The sequence below is a fragment of the Anser brachyrhynchus genome (genome assembly GCF_964034855.1).
Source record: "Anser brachyrhynchus genome assembly, chromosome: 1".
In the NCBI taxonomy this organism is placed as follows: Eukaryota; Metazoa; Chordata; class Aves; order Anseriformes; family Anatidae; genus Anser; species Anser brachyrhynchus.
Window position 1 is genome coordinate 144,135,410 of NC_137694.1, and position 21,099 is coordinate 144,156,508.

Genomic DNA, 21,099 nt, shown 5'->3' on the forward strand with positions numbered 1-21,099 from the left:
CTCATATGTTGCAAATATTCATTCTATTCCACATAATAATACTGTCATTAAAATACCTTCATTCATTTTTTAAAGCCCGAATAATAGCACAAAAGAGTTCAACATGAGCGTGAAGGTGCATCCATACAAGGAAGGAATATGTTTCCCAAGCCGGATACTTTATCCAAATGACACTAGAAGAGGAATTATTGTTTGTCCTACATTTGACAATTATAAGAATGCTACTATGATCCAGTGGTATAAGGTAAAGAAAACCCTGATGGTGCCAGCTGTAGATCAGATTACTGTGAGATGTTATTTGCAGCCAAATAAAGAAAGCTTTCTTTTCCAGGATTGCAGACCTCTTCAGGGAGAGAGATATTTGAAGAAAGATAAATATATTTATATTAGTGACCTGACAAAGGAGGATGATGGTTATTATACTTGTCATTTTACCTACACTCACAGAGGAAATGTGTTCAATGTATCAGCTACAAGGATCTTTATAAGTGAAGGTAAGACAGGCATTTTCTAGCTTGCTAAAGTAGAAAAGATTATCACCTCCTTAAAGGAAATGAAACTCCTTTATACAATAATGCAAAAAAAGATTTTTGGTTGGTTAGTTGTATCTTCTTAATGAAACTTTAGCTCAACTTTTTTTTAGATGAATTTTGTGGAAGGGAATTCCAAAGGAGCAAGCTGGAGATACAGTCAGACCTGTCCACATTTGTTTTCTTGGTAACATTTTCTGAGGGCTCTGGTTGCCTGCTGCAGTTGGTAGAGCTCGTATTTTTGAGGTGAAGGGTCTCTTTTGTGGGTTACCACAAAACTCCACTTTATATTTGTTTGGCAGGAAGAAGGCCTTTAGCTAGCAACAATCATCTGGTGATCACTGGATCACTGATATGCTGATGGCTCAATACCTGCTGCCCCATCTTGATTATCTAACATTTATTTTATAGTCAGACTGGAAAAAAAACACTTTTAGATTTCTGTTGACTGAGACAAAATGAGGGATATACATAGATGGAAAATTAACGGAGCTCTGTGATTACTGTCTTTGTTAAATTGAAAGTGTCCGTCATAGCTGAGTTGTGTGGACCTAGGGGTGTTTCTAGGATTCAGTGTCCTCACGGAGGCCTTGAATTTTGATGGCAGTCAGGGAAGAGCATGCCAGCAATCAGCAGTGCCAGATTGTATCAGTTTACAAGACTTCAAAATGTGTTTTCATTCTGCAATCAGATCAATAGATTTTTTTTTTCCTGGTGAAACTAAATATTGTTCATTTGCAGGCTGACATCACAACTTTTTGTTGTGGGAAGGTGCCCAGCTTTATGGGAAAGATATTGATCTGGAGTGTAGAAGCCTCGATTAGTTTTTGCTGCTGTACCCAAATCTCAGTAGCAGAGTTTGTTCCAATTATTCTGAGCTGGATAGAAGAGATTTGAGCCAAGAGCTAGTATGGTGGCTTAGGAGGCGCCATACCTTTTCTCCTTCTCTTCCATGTAATACCCTGTTGGTCTACATGACAATCTCTGCCTAACATTCCATTTTTGTTTGAATGTACTTTCATTAAAACTTTTCTAACCAGTCAAGAATTTTGTTCTGCCTGGGTTATAATGGAAATAGCTATTACTTATTTGCCACAAAGCCACCTAAAATTACAGAGACCTTTGTTGCATCCAGACAGATTACTTCATTTCAAAGCTAATTTGGCTTTTTAGATCATTCTGAAAGAAAAGATTGCAACATAACATGTGAAATCTCAGAGTGGTCTTTTGAGTCTGCTTTAGTTTTTACCATTCAAAATACTTAACAACAACATTGTTGAGTTCTTATTAGCCCTTAAAATTAGTATGCTGGATGAATAAAGCTGTTATGCGTTGTTAATATTGGCTTATGATGTAAATCCCTGTTGCCTTGCAGATCTGCACTGACCCAGGGGATATTCTGCCTCTGAATGCCAACAGCTAAATGCTTAGCATTGCCAGCAAGCTAGGAAATTGCTGCGTTTCTCCCAAGTTCAGATCCAGCTAATGAAACTTAGACACGGTTAGGATAAGTAAAGAGAATGGCTTTTCTGGCAGCTTGGGAAAATGGTGCTAAATATGTTCTTACAGATTTTTTAGGGAAATATTGTTATGGAATTTACAGAGATGCCTTGAGAAGGAAAAGCTTATAATGAGGGAAAGGATAGCAAGCAATGTGTTTGGAGTGGGACGTATGCAACAGTATGAATGGTAAAAAAAGAAGCAAAATGCAACAGGGGAAAAAGATGCCTAACTGAAGCATCTGGATGTAGTTTGGGACCTGTCCATACCAATTATTACTGGAGATGGAATGTAAGAATATCAGAGGAAAAGTAGCACTCCTAAAAGCTAGTGGCAAGGGATGTTCAGTGTGATGGAAGACAGATGTAACAGGGAGTGGTTGTGTGCAGCACCAGTGTGGAGGGAAGCCCAGGAGCCGGATGTGCTCCATGTAGGGAACAGAGGTCAACAGAGGCAGGCAGTAGGGGAAGTGGGACTGTGTATCATATATTGCACGGAAGTGTACATTCTAGCTATTCCGTATCATGGATAGGAGTCATTTCTCAAATGTCTGAAGGAATTTCATTTAAAAACAAAATTAGCAACCGAGAAAACACACAACTCCCTAACTGTATTTGCTTTTTTTTCCCCACTCAGCATCTAAAAACAGTACTTGAGAAACTGAAACTTTTCCTTGCTCTTTATGTACAAATGTAAAAATTAAACAGGCAGAAAATATTTAAACTATTGACATGTACTGTCTCTGCTGTCTCACCAAAAATATTTGGTCATAGGAATAAAATCAGGTAATACTGACAGGAATGTGAAACACTGTTATAATGTTTGCAAATCTACTTCAAGATGTTAAAGCATTAGCAGTACAAATGATAGTCATTATTTTACAAAATGAAATTTCACAACTTTCTAATCTATACTTCCTTCTCTCTTTAATTTCTAAAGCAAAACACCTGTCTCTACCTGCTCAAATTTTGTTTCCAAAAGATAAAGATGTGATAGAAGTAGAGCTTGGTAAGTACGGACTTTAAATTGTTTTTAAAACAGCTTGTGATGGCCTAATGAACGTGAGGATCTTGAAGAATTAATGATGGAAATGTTCATTACTTCTTTTTTGCACTGTAATTTTAACCAGATTTAATGCACCCCAGGCAGAGATGTGAAGTTAGGAATAACTGATAGGATAATACTTAGGCATTAACCAGCAATTTAAGGACTTAAATAGCTTATTCTACTTTCACTGGGGTAAACTAGGATGACTCACGTGGTCAATTACCACATCTCAGGTGAAAGTGTGACAGCTTCCATGCACTTCAAAGAGGGCCTTAACTAAACCCTTTGAAACTGATGGTATCCTTAAGAGAGGATAGATGCCTGATGGTATCCTTAAGAAAGAATTATGGTATCCTTAAGGGAGAAGGATAGAGCAACTAGAGATACTCTTAACTTGTGATTCTGGTCTGGACATAGCAGCTACATCTCTGCTGATGAATGAAGGAGAGCAAGGGTCATTGGTCCTGCCATGGTGGCTGGCACTGAGCAGATTGCTCTGGTCATGGGGTGAAAGGACCAGGGACTGAACAAGCAAATAGTAGGCTGAACAGCTCTTGGTGCAGAACATGTGCCCTGTCTCCCATTTGTTTAGGACTGGGGATGTTCTCCATGGTTCAGATTCATCACCCCTTGTAACTTGTGGTAGGAGCAAGGGCCATCTAGGCTCTTACTTTGTATAGTCAATGGAGAAAGCTGGGCTTCTCCAGAAAGTGACTCTGCCCATCTGAAACATGAATAGGTCGCCTAAGAAGCCTGTCTCCCAGAGGAGGTAGGATGAATCTGGGCCACTGGGAGTTGGGATTACAGCATGTACTGTGGGGGACCTGGGCTCAGACTCCTTTTCATTTAGGCTTGTATTCCTGTTCTTTTTTTTTATTCTTTCCTCCAGTTTCTTTGTCACTCAGAATTAGTGCACCAGGAGCCTCTCTCTTTAATAAGATGGCTAGTCTTTAATACTCTCTGTGCTCTGCCTATCCTTCTTGGACAGTAAGTAATCTTGCAATGCATGGAGTAAATTTGATTAACATCTAGAAAATACTTTCTGTACTGGGTCTATTATATCCTCTTTGCAGAACTGAAGGGATTTCTCCATGCTCCTTATTACCAATTCAGGATGTAAATTATAAGATTTGTTAACCTTATCTAAGCCCTGCTTTGATGCAGATTAACATGGAAATAATTTAAAGTGTTATATCTGCTTCCAGTGCAACAGTGACTCTTGTTTCTGGAATAAATATTTCCTGATGGTAAATACGTAATAAGACATTTCCTGTTTTAGTTTTGCTTGGACTAGTTTGCTCTAGTCTTGTCCAGCTTGAATAAAATCCAAGATAAGAATCAGCAAACAAGACAAGTGAAATACTGTATGCTGAAATTAAATTATGCTATTTTCCCACATGTCTGTATGTAAACTAGCATTTCCTTTCCATACTCCCCAATAGTTGATTAGGTGTGTTAAGCATCACAAGTAAAGTCTAATTTCCTTTCACAGTAACATATATAAATAATTCCTTTTGTAATCTTTGTTAATGTATTAGATATTTTGTTAATATCTCCATTTACTATTTCAAGTCCCTCCTATGCAACATTTTCTCTAGGTTAACTCAGAAATATGTCAAAATTGCTAAGGTAAAATCAAAAGTGATATGGAGATTTGTAGAAAAAGACGTTATGAGGAAAATAATGTTATACGTTATACATATTTTTAATTGAGGAAAGCTTACAACTCTCTTCATCTTGATTAGGTGCTCCTTTGTCTCTGAAATGTCAGGCCCGTCTGGGGATTAAGAAACAGCCTATAGATGTTGTCTCCTGGGATGTGGATAACAACCCAGTAATATACACAGATACTTCAAGATTTCATGAAGAAACTCATTTGTAAGTACATATAATGTGGAATAATCCTTTTCTTAATGCAAATATTGCTTAATAGGAACCACTACCAGCTCTTTCTCTCTATTAGTTTTGAAGGACAAGCACGAGAATATTACAAAGAGTCAACTTTGCACATCACTGAAATAAAAGAGGAGGATCTGCAGTCAAATTTCACATGTGTAGTGATGAATGAAATGGGAAATACAAGGGCCACGGTGACATTACAACTCAAAGCACAATGTAAGGGTAGAATTTGTTCATTTTGTTTTCTTACATACTTAAGGCTCAATTTGAAATACACTGGTGATTTTATTTTTATTTTTAATTTATTTTGCATGTTTATATTTAAATTTGATTTATTTTCTGCTGGTAAGAAAGTTTGTTGGTTACAATTAAAACCAGTCTTCGTCCTCCCTACATCTTCAAATCAGTGGCCAAGTTCTTGTGGCTTCTTTAGGCTATGGAAGGCCTTGGTGTAAATTCTGCCTTGGGGGAAGGGAAAATGGTATCAGCGAGAGATTAAATGTGCAGAGCAGGACAGTGCGCCAGCTTTGTGACAAGAATAACCTTTTCTAGGATATTCCTGCCCTCTCCCTCTAAGTGCCACTGAGCTGACTCTGTGCCACGCACAGATGAAAGTAACAATTTGAAGGCTTTCTCTTGGATTCATTTTGAAATGCATTGTTCTAGTCATTTCTCCTGGAGAAGGAGAATTAAGGTCAGTGAATGGTGGGATGGTCTTTATCAGTTATGGGAATTTTTTGTTGGGGATGGTCAGATCCCTGAAAAAACGTTGTTGCCAAATCACTGAGTTTGATTTTTATGGCAGGAGTGGTGATCAATGGTTTCCTCTCTTATCCCTTCAGATGGGCCGAACCACCTTGAGAAGAAATCCCACAGCCTTTAAGAGGGTTTAGTTTTCTATGAGAGAATGGTGGAAAGAGTAAAATCAAGTTTATTGTGATCAAAGGGCTTGCACAATTACATGTCCTGCTGTCCTCTTGACTGTTCGTAACTGCCTACAGGATTATGGCTTCAAGCAGAGTCATATTTCTGTGCTGCAGCCTAGACTAGAAGGGTTGTAGTTGATTTATAACAGAGAAGGGAGCATCATTGAGGAGGATAGCCCAGAATTCCCCAGGGGAAGGTGAGAGGGGATGTTCTGGCTGGATATTACCAGGTGAGTGAGAGCGTGGCTTCCCTCAGGAGGCTGGGCGCATGTCAGCCTTGTGCCAAGTTATGAGTGTGGGAATGTACTTACCGTGAAGGGGAAGGAAACTGAATAACTTCCTGTTCACTCTAGTTCAGGCAATGCAATCATTTATTGACCCTATACTGCAAACTAGAAGGAAAGGCTGCATGAAGGAACAAGTATATTTGGTATTCTATATTTGTGAAGTGATTCATGAAATCTTATTTCTGCTGTAGACAAATCTTATTTTATTTTTATCCATAGGTCATCAGTAAATGTTCAGGAAAGCTCTTGACTGTGACCCCCTTTGCCACTGCCCGTTTTATGTGGATGTCTATGCCCTTCTTGTTGCTGCTATTGTCAAGATGCTTGCTTCTGCTACTCCTCATCACTGTTGGTGTGAGCAAGGCTAAATCCAGAAATGGCTGTGCGCTGCTTTAATTTTCTTTACTTGCTCCTCATTACAGCTCAGGAATATTAATGCTAAAACAATGATAGCTTGCCTCTGAGTATAATAAAAATGCTGCATAGATGTCTTGTGCCTCACATCTTGTAAATATGTAATAAAGACATGTACTCTTCTTTTTTGTTTCTTTTTGTTTTAAATGATTTTTTTTAATATCTATGGTCATCTCTTAGTTTTTCCTGCAGCATAACTCATGTCTCCTGGCTACTGTCCTGTTAGTGTGCTTTTTACACAAGTTTCCGCTCTGTAGTGTGATTTTTTTTTTCCCCAGGGTATTTAGTGTGGGTTACATTGTTATTATTTGTAACACAGATCTGTGATAGGAAGTAAGAGATCAATAGACGGTGCATTTACTACTGAAGTTACTTGGGGAGGCATTACATGGAATAGTTAAATTGTGTTTAGCAGCACAGGTGACAGGTTAAAGAAGGAAGCAAAGATGCTGTAGGTAACTGCATTTAAGCTCCTCTGCTTGAATCTGTTCTGTCTTACAGTCTTCAAAAATGCTGAATGAATAACTCACCACACAGAAATTTTCCTGGGAAACCAGGAATTAAATCTAATCTTCTCAGTCATAATCAAATACTTTAAGAACTAGCTTATTTTTAGCAGTACCTTTATAACAAATTTTAGCAATTTGATTTGTTAACAGCTGTCATCTACATAAGAATTAAAAGTTGCCAGAGAGGAGAGAAGAGAAAATATGGGGTTTCTGTCAGAGGCAGAGTCAGCTGTTTGGTTTTGTCTCCATGACAAACAAAAATACTAAATACTGCCAGGAAAGGGCAATATGAAACCCTTCCTTCAAACTTATTCCCTGTCTTTTCTCTCCCCACTTTGCCTGAGGCTGTTTGGTATCTTCTGACTCCTTTACTAACACTCGTTCATAAAAAATACCCTTTATGTCTCATAATACTTTTAATACCTTAAAGTAATTAGTAATTAAAGTAATACTTTAAAGTATTAGCCCATGATATGGGCTGTCTCATTTCCTCCAGATATTTCAGTCCTGTGCCTCCATTTATAATCCCAGAAATGGTGATTATCCCATGTTTTACATTCTCCCCCTGCCACAGGACACAGTCTCTGATGTGCTCTGAGATCATCTCCATAATTTCTCTCTGGTCAGTGTGAAGAATTTGCAAAAGGTTTTCATTACATTTCTTCCTCCTTTCCTGGCCAAGATGTAGCTAGTCTTGCTGGACACCTGGCAAGAGGCAGCAACTCTGCCTGCAGCTAAACTAGGTTACCCTCCACAGCCACTTGTTATCTCCAATGCTGGAAGATACCACCTCCTTGCACCACTGCGCTGGTGTCCAAGCCAGCTCAGATCACTGATAGCTGCAGTGGGTAAATGCTTACGCTGCTGTCAGGGGTGGGGTGGGAGGTGGCACGACACCATTAACCCCTGACAGGGAAGCCATGACAAGTGGAGAAACACTGGAAGTTTTAACTCTTTCTACCAGCAGATCTCAGTCAGGACAAGAACATTACCTCAGCATCACATCTAATCTTTCTTCTCAGGAATTCAGAAGCTGTCAGAATATCTCCCAAGTGTTTACCTTTTTATTAACAAATAAATTGCCACTAGCTTCTAGTTCCTCATGAAATCACAGAATCACAGAATAGTTTGGGTTGGAAGGGACCTTAAAGATCATCTAATTCCAACCCCTCTGCCACGGGCAGGGACACCTCCCACCAGACCAGGCTGCCCAAAGCCCCATCCAGCCTGGCCTTGAACAGGAATGGGGCATCCACAGCTTCTCTGGGCAACCTGTTTCAGCCTCTCTTCATAGGAGAGGTGCTCCAGCCCTCCGATCATCTTTGTGTCCCTTCTCTGGACTTATTCTATAGGTCCTTCTTGTGCTGGGGCCCCCAGAGCTGAATGCAGGGCTCCAGGTGGGGTCTCACAAGAGCAGAGCAGAGGGGGACAATCACCTCCCTCACCCTGCTGGCCACGCTGCTTTTGATGTATCCCAGGATAAGGTTGGCTTTCTGGGCTGCAAGTGCACATTGCTGGATCACGCTGAGATTCTTCTTCATTCAGGGCTGGTTAAATAATTGGTTGTTGTGTTTCATGGGTCTGACGCACAAGTACTGTCTTGTCTCCCCCTGGGCATTGCTCAATTCTCATCTGCAAAGAAGTGTAAAATGCCTGGAGTACCACAAAGCCTTCTGGTGTGAATGTTCTGCTCTGGAGAATGCCTGAAATTCCAGTCGTTCTGAGCAGAGATGGAGTTCAGCCCAGCACATCAGGTCTGTTTTTCCTCAAAGTTATTTAATGCTGTACCTAACATTTTATCTCATCTTCAGCAAAAAGATGTGGCCAGGAATTCCAGATCCAGACCTATGTCTTTGCTATCTGGAAGTGTGTTTTCCTTAGAAACCAAATTTAGAAAAAGATGCAGTTCTTCCAGAATCTGTCAGGAGATGCCTTCAAATGTTCTTTTCTGACTTGTTTTCCCTGGCCTCTCGAATATTGTTTCCTGTGATCTGATAGTTCTGTGTTCCCATTGCTCTTAAATATCAATAAATAGTATTAAACTACAGTCAGCTCATGAACTTTCTGCTACTAAATAATGCAGTGAAGTCAAATCAAGCAGCAGGATTTGGTCAGTCTTGTTCAAGGCCTCCAAAAGTGGCTCTGGCCTTTGTCCGCGTTGTACTGAATATAGTTGATTTATTCCAGAGCAATGAGAGGCTGAGTCAGCCTTACTGGGAACTGAAAATGCTCTTCCAGAGAGACCCCTGTGGGGATTCTTGTCTGAGGCTTTACAAGTTTTATAAGCACAGGAAATTTATCACTTTTTTTTTCAGACTTGGTCTAATCACTGAGAGGCCAAATGTAAACAGCTCGTTTTAGGTTCATAATTGCAGAAGTTGTTGTTGGAACCTGTTTCTTTTCTATTTGTTTTCTAAACAATTGCAGATCTCCTAGTCCTTGTGGGGGTATTTTTCATCAGGTGCCTGATGGCTGGATGTTTCTTTCTCCCTTTAAATGGCAAAGAAAGAAACAAGAAGAGTGAAAATCATGTCAGATTTGTCTCATTTCCTACTAGGGGAACTGGAAAATGTACTTGCAAAACCTTTGTTAATCTAGCTTTTCAGTGCCATTTCTCAGGGGTTTATTAATTAATGCTTTAGTTTAAGGTTGTCTCCAGAAATACTACTCAATGTACTGCCTTATTCATCATCTCCTGGAGAAGCCAGGGAACCTGTAAATCTCAATATATGAGACTCTTCACTGCTATATATTTAATCCTATTTCATTCACTTAGGACAAGTCCAAGAGAAGCTCTGGAATTGCTTTTTGGTGGTGGTAATCTGTGCATTCACCTGGTAGCTTGCTGGCTGCATGAAATCTGCAACTCGTTCCACTGTGTCTTGCTGCCTCTTTTGTAGAGGAAATTGAGACTGGACCAACAGACTGCTGTGACATGTAGCTCCTCAGGTGCTGGTGAACAGCCTGTTGCTGCAGCCACGTGTGTTTTGTGTATGTTTTGCAGGCAGAGGGAGGCAAAGCCCTGAAAATCTGATCCCTGCTCTGAATGCGTAAGGCTTGTCTGGGTAGAGTTGCTACCAGCATGTGAGCACCGTTCACCAGCTGACATGTGGTAAAGGGTGTCTACAGTGTGAGAGCCAGACCCACAAATTAGTACTGCCAGAATGCCTGTATTTCAATTTATGTGTGGCCAACACTCAATGGAGTATTTCTTTCCTGAGCCAAGCTAGTCTGAGATTGCAGCGTACCTCAAATTTCATTGTAAGACTGAAGGGATGGTTCTAGCCATACTCAGAACCAAGTTATTGCATCAGACAGTTGTTATATTTGCTACATTGTACTAAAATATATATATATATATTCATGTGGTCACTTTTATGCACTTTTAAAACCACTTTTATGTGATACACTCTCTGGACTTTTTCATGTGCCTTTCTGTTGGGGTAAAAGTCTGTCACCCACTCTGACTCTTCTGGAAGTATATATTTTTAAATCCAAATCTTTTTAGTAGTCTGAATCACAGAAAAGTCCCCAAAGTGGTTGCATTATTACAGCTATAGGCCAATAAATCATCATGATGGACAGGAATAAGTAGATTAAGAAGGTGGACTGCAAATGGAACTCTCTTAACTGGTTTATCTATCAGAGAAAAATGTGTATGGAACTGCTATGAATCTATATGTTAAAACCATGTGGAATTAGTTTGGGTATCTTTTATTTGCTTTGAAGCATATTTCTATGAGGCAATTTTTGTTAATCTTCCATCCAAGAGAATAATGTTTCCTCTTTGTATAATCACTGTATAAATTGTTTGATATTTGAATTTCAAACTTGGCTATCTAGAATTCACAGTGTTTTCTATACCAAATACTGTGCAAATTTAATATGTCTGGCACATAGGTCAAAAATATCTCTTCAGCTTTGTGGCTGTAATAATCCAAGGATTAAGCTTCCAGCTTTCTAAACTGGGGAGAGCACACAATGACCTCACTTCTACCTCCCATCATCTTTTTCTGCATCAGAACCAGATGTCATCTAGAGGCTGCGCACATCTAGACTGACTTCTGCTATGTGAATCACAAAGAGAGAGGAGAAACAGGCAATTCCAGAAAAATATCTGACTGGATTGCTATAGAAATATAGCCGTTCCCTAGAAGAGCGATAATTACAATCTTATCCTAGACTATGAGCTTATGATTGCACAGAGCTGATGACAGCCATTTTTGTTAGTTTTCTTCTCCGAGGATGAGATGATTGGATTCAAGAGCTCTTCCTTGAGGGAAGCTGGAACTGCAGCGGGTGACTTCTTTCTTCTCAGTTTTCCTTACTCATCTTTGTTTTTTTATGCTCTTTGACCCTCAAAGGAAAAGGAGGAGGAGAATCTCATCTGCCACTGCCATAATTTATCTTATTTTTACAGCCAGACTTGTTCTGTTTTCCTGCTTGTCTTGCGTACTTTGTTCTTATCTTGCAGATTTTATTATTTGCATGTTTCTCCATACCCTGTTTGTGCAACAATGCCCCAAGCCTCTGCTTGCCCCTGCGTGGACACTTACTAGTGTCAGGCTTGGGCTCAACTGCCTTGCAAAGTGATTGAACATTGTTGTTGAGCAAAATACTTATAAACATTGCTGCCAGCTGTGGTATTTAATGCACTTTGGTCTGGGTGCAACACTCGTAGATATTAATTGTATACTGCTCAGTACACTTCTACTTTAGGGGTTCAACAGGCCTCTGTGCTGGCTACATCAGCTGGGGAAGGTAAAGGTCTTGTCTTCTCAGATGTGAACTCCTTAAAACCATAGCAGATGGAAAGATATGAGAAGCTAAGGCTGCAGCTAACACTTCATTTCTCTTCTTTGCAGCAGATCATCCTAATGTCCTCATGATTGTTGGACTTCTAGTTCTGCTAGTGATAGTAGCAGTTTCTGTTGTACTTTATCAGTTCTTCCGAATTGATATTGTCCTATTTTATCGGGAGATATTTCAGCCGTACTCAGTCAAAGATGGTGAGTAAGCATTGCACAAGAAAGTTTAAAGGAAAGGAAAGGGCAAATCATGTGGAAATAGATAAATCTGATAGTTGTTTACTAACTCAAATGACACTTGAGCCTTATTCTTCACTTTCTCATGCCTCTTGAAATCATTTATATAAGGAGGAACAAGCATAGTTCTAGTAGTGCTTTGCATTTACTGCAGAACCATGTATTGGTTCTGTAATGATGTATTGCAGAAACAAAGAATTAAATCCTGGTTTCACTTTTTTTTTTTTTTAAATAAAAATATTTGTCATGAAATATTGTGTGACAGTGAAAATCTGATTTAACAGCCTATTATTCCACTGAAATAACAAACAATGTTATATAACAAACAATAAAACATAATAACAAACAAAAAAATCTCATCTCTATTTCATGCTAATATGCATCGATTAATTGAACTCTTACTTTATACACCTTAAGATACAGCTTTCAGAATGCAACAGGCAAATTCTCCAAAGCAGCAAATGCATAAGACATAACAGTTCAGCATGGAAAACACAAAATGAGCACAGTCTCTGATTTCCAAACATATATCCAAAGATGCACATCATTATAATTATCAGGAAGACCTACTTAAATCTATTTCAAAGACTGTATAGTTGTTATTTTACTCAGCTTTACAATAGACAGCTCTAATTCATGTTAACAGAAGGTACTTTCCTCTTGCTCTACCTTGCAGATGGGAAGATATATGATGCATATGTGATCTACCCCAGAAGCTACAGCAATGAAGCTAATTTTGTGGAATATTTTGTACACCAAATTATGCCAGATATTCTAGAAAATAAATGTGGATATAAATTATGCATTTATGGAAGAGATACATATCCTGGAGAAGGTGAGTTTCAACTCAGATAATGCACTGCCTTACTTGTTAAGTTGGAGCAAGTTGTGTTCCTAGACCCTTTCAGGAGTACAGAATATCCCATTGCATTCCTGAGTGGGCTGGTCATCTCATCAGCAGCTGTGTGTCTAATGTGTCAGTCAGGCTGACACAATGGCACTTTGTGCTTGTTAGTGTTCTATGAAAAGCAAGCTGTAGGTTGGGGACAGAAATTGTTTATCAACTTCTTGGGTGATGCAGGAAATGTGACTCGAAGTGTGACTCTTTCAGACATACACCTGCTCTTTGGGTAGTGTAACTCTGCATTGCCACTATCTGGGCAAAGCCATGACAAACCATGCATGAGTAGGCCTACAAGATACCAAAGAGAAGAAAACCACAAAGCTGAATAATTAACCTTGCTGTTACCACTCAGGGGTTTTCAACCTGTGGCAAAGGATGTCACAGTTACAGGAAGTTCAGATTCTGTTCACAGAGGTGACCTACTTTCATTTTGTACAATTCCCAGTGCTACTTCAAGAGACAATCTGTGGTCTCTATTCCCATTTCCTTGTCATCCAAAATGAATTTGTGTTAATTAATCTGTGTTAATTTTCACATGGACAACCCTACACTCTCTCTTATATTAGCTGTCATCTAGATATTATCTGCTTTCCTCCAGGGCTTAATTGTTTGTCTTGTGCTCTGGTGTTCTGTGGACCACATGTTCTCTTCTTATCAGAAAACAGGCATGAAACCTAAGATAGCCCATTCTGAGTTATACATTTCTAAAATTATCTGCATTGGACCAGATGTGACACATCTACCCAGAGCTGGGCCAAGATCCTTGATGTCCTCTTCTGACAAGTGGCAAAAGTTCTGCCTGGCCTTGAGAAAAACCACTGCAACAAGAATGAAAAAAAAAAAAAAAAAAAAAAAAAACGCCAAGAATTGCTGGTCCAGACTATAGCTAGCATGTCGGTTTCAGAATAAGGAACTGGCATTGGCCCACAAAGATGTTAATGGCAAAAATTTATGCCACCTTCTCAGGTGATATTTTGTTTTGGGATGGTACTCTTAAACTTTCCTGGAGAAAATCAAGCATAACATGCAACTGAAATGCAGACTGGGACTAACAGGGACTCTCTTGGCTGAAAACAAAGACATTTTCATTGTGCAAAGGCATGAATGAATGCCTGTAACCCAGGCAGAATGAAGACTCACCAAGCCAGCCTCGGACAATGAATAACTCCTTTTTTGACTCATTCAGTCTGATTTTACTAAAACTCTAAAAATGTCCTGAGCATTGACTGTTGTGTTTTACTCTTCATGTTTATTTTCACAGCCTTCTGCTTTTGTCTTCCTTGTCCACTTTCAAGTCCCCAAATACTTGCACTTGGGTGGAAAAGCTGTTCAGAATCAGTCTGTCATGGGGAGCACTTAAAAGTTCCCTGCTTCCAGGCAGATGGACTTTACGCATACACTCCCCACTCTTGTTTACCTTGATCTTGATCTTGATTCTTTTGTTATCAGATTTCCAAATCCAAAACCTTACAGTTAAAATATGCTAAACACAGAGTAAATCAGGAGTATTATCAGCAAATACCACTGAGTTACTGTAAACTTTCCCGAATAAGTATCATATCATTTGATGAATCATATTTTTCACTGTTAAACTCCATGTATTTCCAGAAAAAGAAATGTAGCAAGGATATAAAATGGGATTATTATTTGAAGAAGAGTTCATGACACTTAGTTCCAGAGCAAAGCTTTGTAATTTGTAACTTGTGCTCTTCCAGTAATAAAAAAGATGAAGAGAATGATTCAAGTGACAAACAGCACTACACAGCTGTTGGACTCCCTTTGGTTTTCCTAAATTCACTTTTTGTTGTTGTTCTTGTTTCCTGTTCTTACTGATTAAAGGCATTTTCTGTGACTTATCTGTTGCCTGAAAGAGGTGTAAATGCAAGTATTACCCATCAAAGGAAGAGGTTTCTGCTCCATTCTTTTCATGGTCCCGTTGGGTTGCCCCAACTACATTCCTTGACACAGAATCTAACTAAACACTGTCAGAGCTGCTGTACACACACACACACAAAGAGAGAAAATAACATAAAAATGATCATAAGAATGATGATACTTCACTGCACCAATGTTCTGTGCAGCCAAGTGTCCTACCTTCAGCAGTAACCATGGGCAAATGACTGGAAAAAGCTCTAAGAACAGCCTCTTCTTGACCCAGGAATTGCAAATGCTGGGCCTCTCTGAGATTGAGAAGACCCTTGCAATGGGCTGGCAACCTCTAGCAAAGGAAAAGAGGTCGCATATGCAGATGGTAGATAATGTCTCTTAAAGAGTGCCTTTATTAAATAGCTGTTACATCAAAATTCCTTAGCTCAGCTCCAACTTTGAGATTCTTTGGCCCAGCATCACATACTTCCAGTAAAACAACTCCAGCTTCCCTTCCGCAGACCACAGAAAACTCTTCGGACTGGGACAAGTATTTCACCAGATAGGTACTCATCTGCAGGGTTCTTCTCATGGACAGCAGGTCATTGAGAAAAGCAGATCCTAGATGTGGAGCTTTCTGAGCTGGCCCAGAGCTTGAGCTTCGTAGGTACAACACAGCCGACATCACAGTCCCAGCTGTGGTTAATGAACTGTCCCTAACAGCTTTTCAGCGGGAAAGAAAAACACCTTTAGTCATGGTGGTGATCAGATGCCCTGCAAGTCTGGATCCAGTCCTGTTGGGTTAACGTATAAATTAGCACGCTATAGAAGTAATACATAGTAATACATATAGAAGTACATTGTAATACATATAGAAGTAATACAGAAGTATTAGCACTCCCTGTACGGGAAAATAAGCCTCTTAGAAGTAAGTCACCCAAATGGCTCCAAATGACTATTTTTCATGGGTAAGTATTGAAGGATTGTTTTTTAGAGCACTAAACTGAAAGAATATGATTCCTTACATGCAAATTATTGACCAAGCACAGATTTGATGTAATACAGATCTACTGAGCTTGACCTGTGGATTAGAAATTCCTAACAATTCCTAACAGCAGTGAAAATATTAAGATATCAGCTAAAGAAAACATCTGAAAGGAAACTGATTACTGTGAGTTTTTTAAGCTCTTTTTCTAATGAATAAACTGTATCTGACTGAAGTTAGACAGGTTTCTTCTGGTTGAAAAGCAATGGAAATGAAATGCCTATGCACAAAAGAGTCTATAAAAGAAATTTCAGTCTCACCATTTTTTTGTGCATTGCTAGATAAAGCCAGTGCAATTGAGAAGAGGATACAGAAGAGCAGACGGCTGATCATCCTTCTAACACACCAGCTGCTTAATTGTAAAGAATTCGCTTATGATCAACATGTTGCTTTATACAATGCCCTCATTCAAAACAATACAAAGGTGATCCTGCTGGAAATGGAGATGATGGAGACGTATGAGACTCTTCAAGAATCTCTTAAATATATCATCAAGAAACAAGGTACTGTCAAATGGAAAGAGCAGCACACTGTGCACCCACAGTCATCCAATTCTAAGTTCTGGAAACGTGTGAGGTACCTTATGCCACTGAGACTCAGGTCGTCATGCTCAGTTAATGCTGGATGAACAGTCTGTCTAAGAAAGCTCTAGTATGCTGTCAGGTCAAACCATACACCTGCAGCTTCTTTTGCTTTCAGTAGGAACATTATTTTGCAGTTTGGATGTCTGGCTGCGTTTTTTTCACTTTTTTTTTTTTTTTTTTAAGTCCTTCAATTGAGTAGTGATAAAGTAAACTGATGGAGGAAGGTCTTTGGGGCTGAGGGAAGTCTGTGGAGCTTTGAGAATTCTGCAAATGAATTATTCCAGATGGTGTACAAAATTTTGCATATCATTGGAAACAAACCTACCTGTACTCTTCCTATATGTACTTGGATATATAACTGAAAGTTTTGATTCTGAATAGTTGAATATTCTGCAGGTTTACTTTACCTTTCTAATGTGGTTGATCAAACATAAACACCTTCTATATTACTTGACTAGAAAGCATGATGTTGCAGTTTTCTTCATTTTATCCACCATGTGTTTGTTTGTGCTTCAATAGTCATACTTCTATCACAAAATTTTATTTTCCTTAGTAGGGATGCTTCAATAAAAGCTCTTTTGAGACTAATGTGAGTAAGGCATTTTTAAAAAATGCAGCGTTAAGGAACGTGCATACATACTGATTGACTGACATATATATGCATTCATATATACATAAATACATTTATGTATACATAAATGAATCTCATAAAAGGGGAAATTATCTTATAGAGCTATTAGAAAGTGATTTTGAGATTAAAGATACACATATATAAATTCTTATAGCTAGTAGTATTTTAAATCTTTCAGGCATGATAGACCATACTGTTACTACTACTGTCTGATACAAATAACATTTTAAAATTTACGTTATATAAACATATATATATATATTGTACATGGCTAGCATTCCTTTAAGCTACTGAAAAAAAATAGAGACTTACTGCAATTTTATAACTTCCAGTATCCATTTTTTCATTTTTTCCTGCTTTGATATTATGCCTGGTTTTACTTTGTTCTGACAGAGAATAGCCTGAGATGCAAAGGTCAGAGTAAAATCCCCTCTGAGTGCAGGGGTGCATGATCAAAGCATGTTCTAGTGCATATATCCTTGGGAAATTTAATCTTTTTAGGTTCTAAAAACAGGAATTTTCTTACAGTCAGCAAAGGTTTGTTTTTGAGCTTCAGATCAGCTACAGAGATGGACTTGAAAAGAGAAAATCAGATGCAGAATATCTAATGTTACCAAGTGCTTTTATTGTACATTGTAGGTTTTTATTGAATATGAAACCTCAGACTTATGGATGGCTATTTGGAATAGGAAGAACATGTATGAAATACATGTATAGATTTTTCTTTCAAAGTGAAATGAAGGTCAATGTCAAACTAAAGAGCTTTTCATTGATTTATTATATTTTCAAATGCTGGTGAAAGTGAAGTCATCACTCACTGCACCACAACTGTAAAACATATAATGCTGCATTTTATTACTGCCTTACTAAACCATCTGCAGTACTGGGACCCATTCCTAAAGGGCCCTCTAGTTCCCCTTCACCATTTTAGGAAGATCCACAAAACGTATTTGTGTCAACGTAAGAGATTTGTTTTATTACAGACTCAATTGGGGTTTTGATAGTTCTTATGGTAAGAACTTTCACAAAAAGAACACTAATACTAAATCATGTATGAAAGCAGGAAAGCCTGTTGGTTTTCACTATGAAGATTTTTCATAGGAATTTCTGATCAAGACAAAATATACACTTTCAATACTATTACAAGATGATTTTTTAATAGAGATTTTGTAGTTGGCACTTATGAGAAAGAAAGGAAAATAACCAGGTATCTATCTTGGAAACAAATTCTGGGGTGAATTTTGAACTTGGAAAAGAGTTGTGGAGGAGAAGGTATGATGAGGAAATGCAGGGGGACTACAAATAACTGGATTATTCTGAAATCTGGGGATATCTCATTGACTTGTCTTCAGTTGTTGACTTCAGGCCTGTGGTTTGGATGGTGAAAAACAGACCCACTAAAAAGATCTTGTAGTGGCAATCTTTTTGCACCAAGCCTCATGGCCAACAAAGGACAAAAAAATAAAAAGAAAAAAAATACCAAAAATGCCTGAGAACTCTTAATGTGGTTTATCAATAGTGAACAGTATAGCCTTGACAGAAAGAAAAGGGGTAAATTCTGAGAGTGGCAAAGACCTTTTACCAAGCCTAGGGGTGAATATGTGACTGCAGTAATGACAGAGAAATGCAGAAGTTGTCGATTACCTTTATATTCTTTGGTGATTAGTACAGAAATTGGAGATACACACTCAAATTAACATCTATTTATAACTATTTTCACATTTGTAATGTCAAAGAAGCAGTACAAAAAGACTGGTGGTCTATTTTTACAACATAAGCAGCTTAAAAAATAGCTAAATTTTCAAAAACATGAAATGAAAATTGGCATTTTTTATTTCATACTGTGTTGGATACACAAAAATTACACCAGGCTACCTGCTTTAATGGAATAACAAAAGAGAATTCTGCCCTGTGTCAAAATCTCTTATTTCACTGTAAAAAGCTTATAAAATACTCAGTTTGGATGGTTAAAACTTAAACTACACAGAACAAAAATAGTTTTGTGGCATAATTAGAACTTCACCTAGATATTTAATACTTTTTGACTTCTGTTCTGTGCTCCCCAATTTTTTGTACCATTGAAAAAATGAATCAGGGTGTTTGCTTTCATGTAGTAGAGAAGAGTCAGCGTGCCATCTAGTGGATGAACACCTGTCAAATGATTGTGGCCAACTAGAAATAAATTAATTTAAGAATGCCATTAGAAATAACCACAGTGAAAATTTCAGAACCTGCATACTGCTATAATTTCCTGACACCCATATCTGTGAAGAGCATCTCAGAATCTGACACTGAGAATCCAGTGTTGAATTTCTTATAATATACTGTGAAGAAACAAAAGTGTCTTTGTGGCATATAACCGATTTCTGGATACTTCATATTTGACAAGTGTATTGTGTATTGCTGGCAACAAGGAAATACTGAAGAGTCAGGAATGAGCACTGACTTTGTAAACCTCTTGATGTCAGTGGTGAAGCTCCTGGTTTGACTTCCATGGTATGAAAACTAGTTCCTGCTAATATGAAGTACAATAATTTTGTGGTTACTGAGCACTGACACAGGTTACCCGGAGAGGTTGTGGTGTCTCCCTTCTTTGAGATACTCTGTCCTGGGCAACCTGCTCTAGATGGCCATGCCTGAGAAATGCAGTTGGACCAGATTGTAATCCCAAGGTTCGTCAAGTCCAACTCCTGGCTCCACACAAGACCACCATCACCACCATCCCCTCGCCCCCCAAAAAATTAATAATAATAATCAGGTGTCTGAGAGCATTGTCCAGACCTGGTGACCTCCAGAGGTCCCTTACAACCTGAATTACTCTGTGATGGTATGATATGGAGGAAAGTTTGCAAAATGTGCAACCTGAATATTCCAGTGCTTCTGAAAATCTTATGAGGGTCCTACAGACATGATATCAGTTGGGAACCTGCTTTTTTGACTTCAGGGATAGATAATGCTGAAAAATGATGGAATATAACTTAATGTCAGCTAAGAATTAATGTGGCTGGTATGCAGATATATCAGAGGTAGATTTAGAAAGACCAGATAGACTCAGAGAACACAGACTGTGATGACAAGAGCTGGATGTGTTGCTATTTATGACGGAAACAGTTTCACAGTTCAGGTTTTCATTTAGCACCTCTGTGTTATGTATGGTGGATGGAAAAGTAAGATATGAAAAACTGTGAGAAGTAACTGGTCTTCCACAGCTGATTGGTCAGGTAGTCCAAGCTTCACAGAAAAAAAACAACTGTTTTCAATATTAGTGTGTGTTTCCATTGTCATCATGGCACTTTCATCATGAGCAGGGTGACACGCTGAGCAGCAGTTGTTTTCATTATTGAGTTACATCCCTATTACAAGGCTATTACTTCTCCATTAAAACTTGTATTATTCTGAGCTAAAAATTGTAAACTTGATTCCATCTGTGTACATTCATACATCTCAGAGCGAGCTATGACATTAGTTGAAAGGGATAATTGAACACGGTGCTTTCTGCAATGCAGCTGAAAGTTCAGAAGCTTAAGAGCATTTTAAAAGGATATAAAAGCAAATGAATATGAGAACAACTAATGGAAAATATTGTTGTGAAAGAGCGAATGAAACAGAATAGCTGTTTCCAAACTGTCATTATCAAGGCTTAGCTCGTCAAAGTAAGTAACTGATTATATTTGACCATACAGTTTATTTGTTGTCTGCTAAATTGCTTTCAGACTCATGTAAAATCATTGTCATCTTTAGAATATATGCATTATATATATGTTTTAGAATCAACCACATAAGAACAATAAACGCTGTGAAGCACCTTGTGCACATTTTAAAAGTAGTTACACTAGTTCAGATTCTCAGCTGACTTTCCTAAAGTTGCACTGATTTACATTAGCAAACAGTCTGATAGTGTTTATATGCATA

At 38.4% G+C, this 21,099-nt stretch overlaps 1 protein-coding gene across 8 annotated transcripts in view; it reads left to right on the top strand.

Moving 5' to 3' along the window:
- Positions 1–17,946, top strand: part of IL1RL1 (interleukin 1 receptor like 1) — a 29,844-nt gene extending 11,898 nt beyond the window's left edge. For 4 of the 8 annotated variants that reach the window (XM_080601917.1, XM_080601918.1, XM_080601920.1 and 1 more), the window contains 8 exons: positions 76–244; positions 332–494; positions 2,970–3,038; positions 4,823–4,955; positions 5,041–5,192; positions 11,978–12,121; positions 12,834–12,992; positions 16,254–17,946. In XM_080601917.1, the coding sequence (XP_080458043.1) occupies positions 76–244; positions 332–494; positions 2,970–3,038; positions 4,823–4,955; positions 5,041–5,192; positions 11,978–12,121; positions 12,834–12,992; positions 16,254–16,600 (1,336 nt within the window). In that variant the 3' untranslated portion in view covers positions 16,601–17,946. Of the gene's footprint in view, positions 1–75; positions 245–331; positions 495–2,969; positions 3,039–4,822; positions 4,956–5,040; positions 5,193–11,977; positions 12,122–12,833; positions 12,993–13,659; positions 14,722–16,253 lie in introns of those variants that run through there. The other 4 variants (XM_080601923.1, XM_080601921.1, XM_080601922.1 and 1 more) reach the window with 4 other exon arrangements.
- The last annotated feature ends 3,153 nt before the right edge of the window (positions 17,947–21,099 follow it).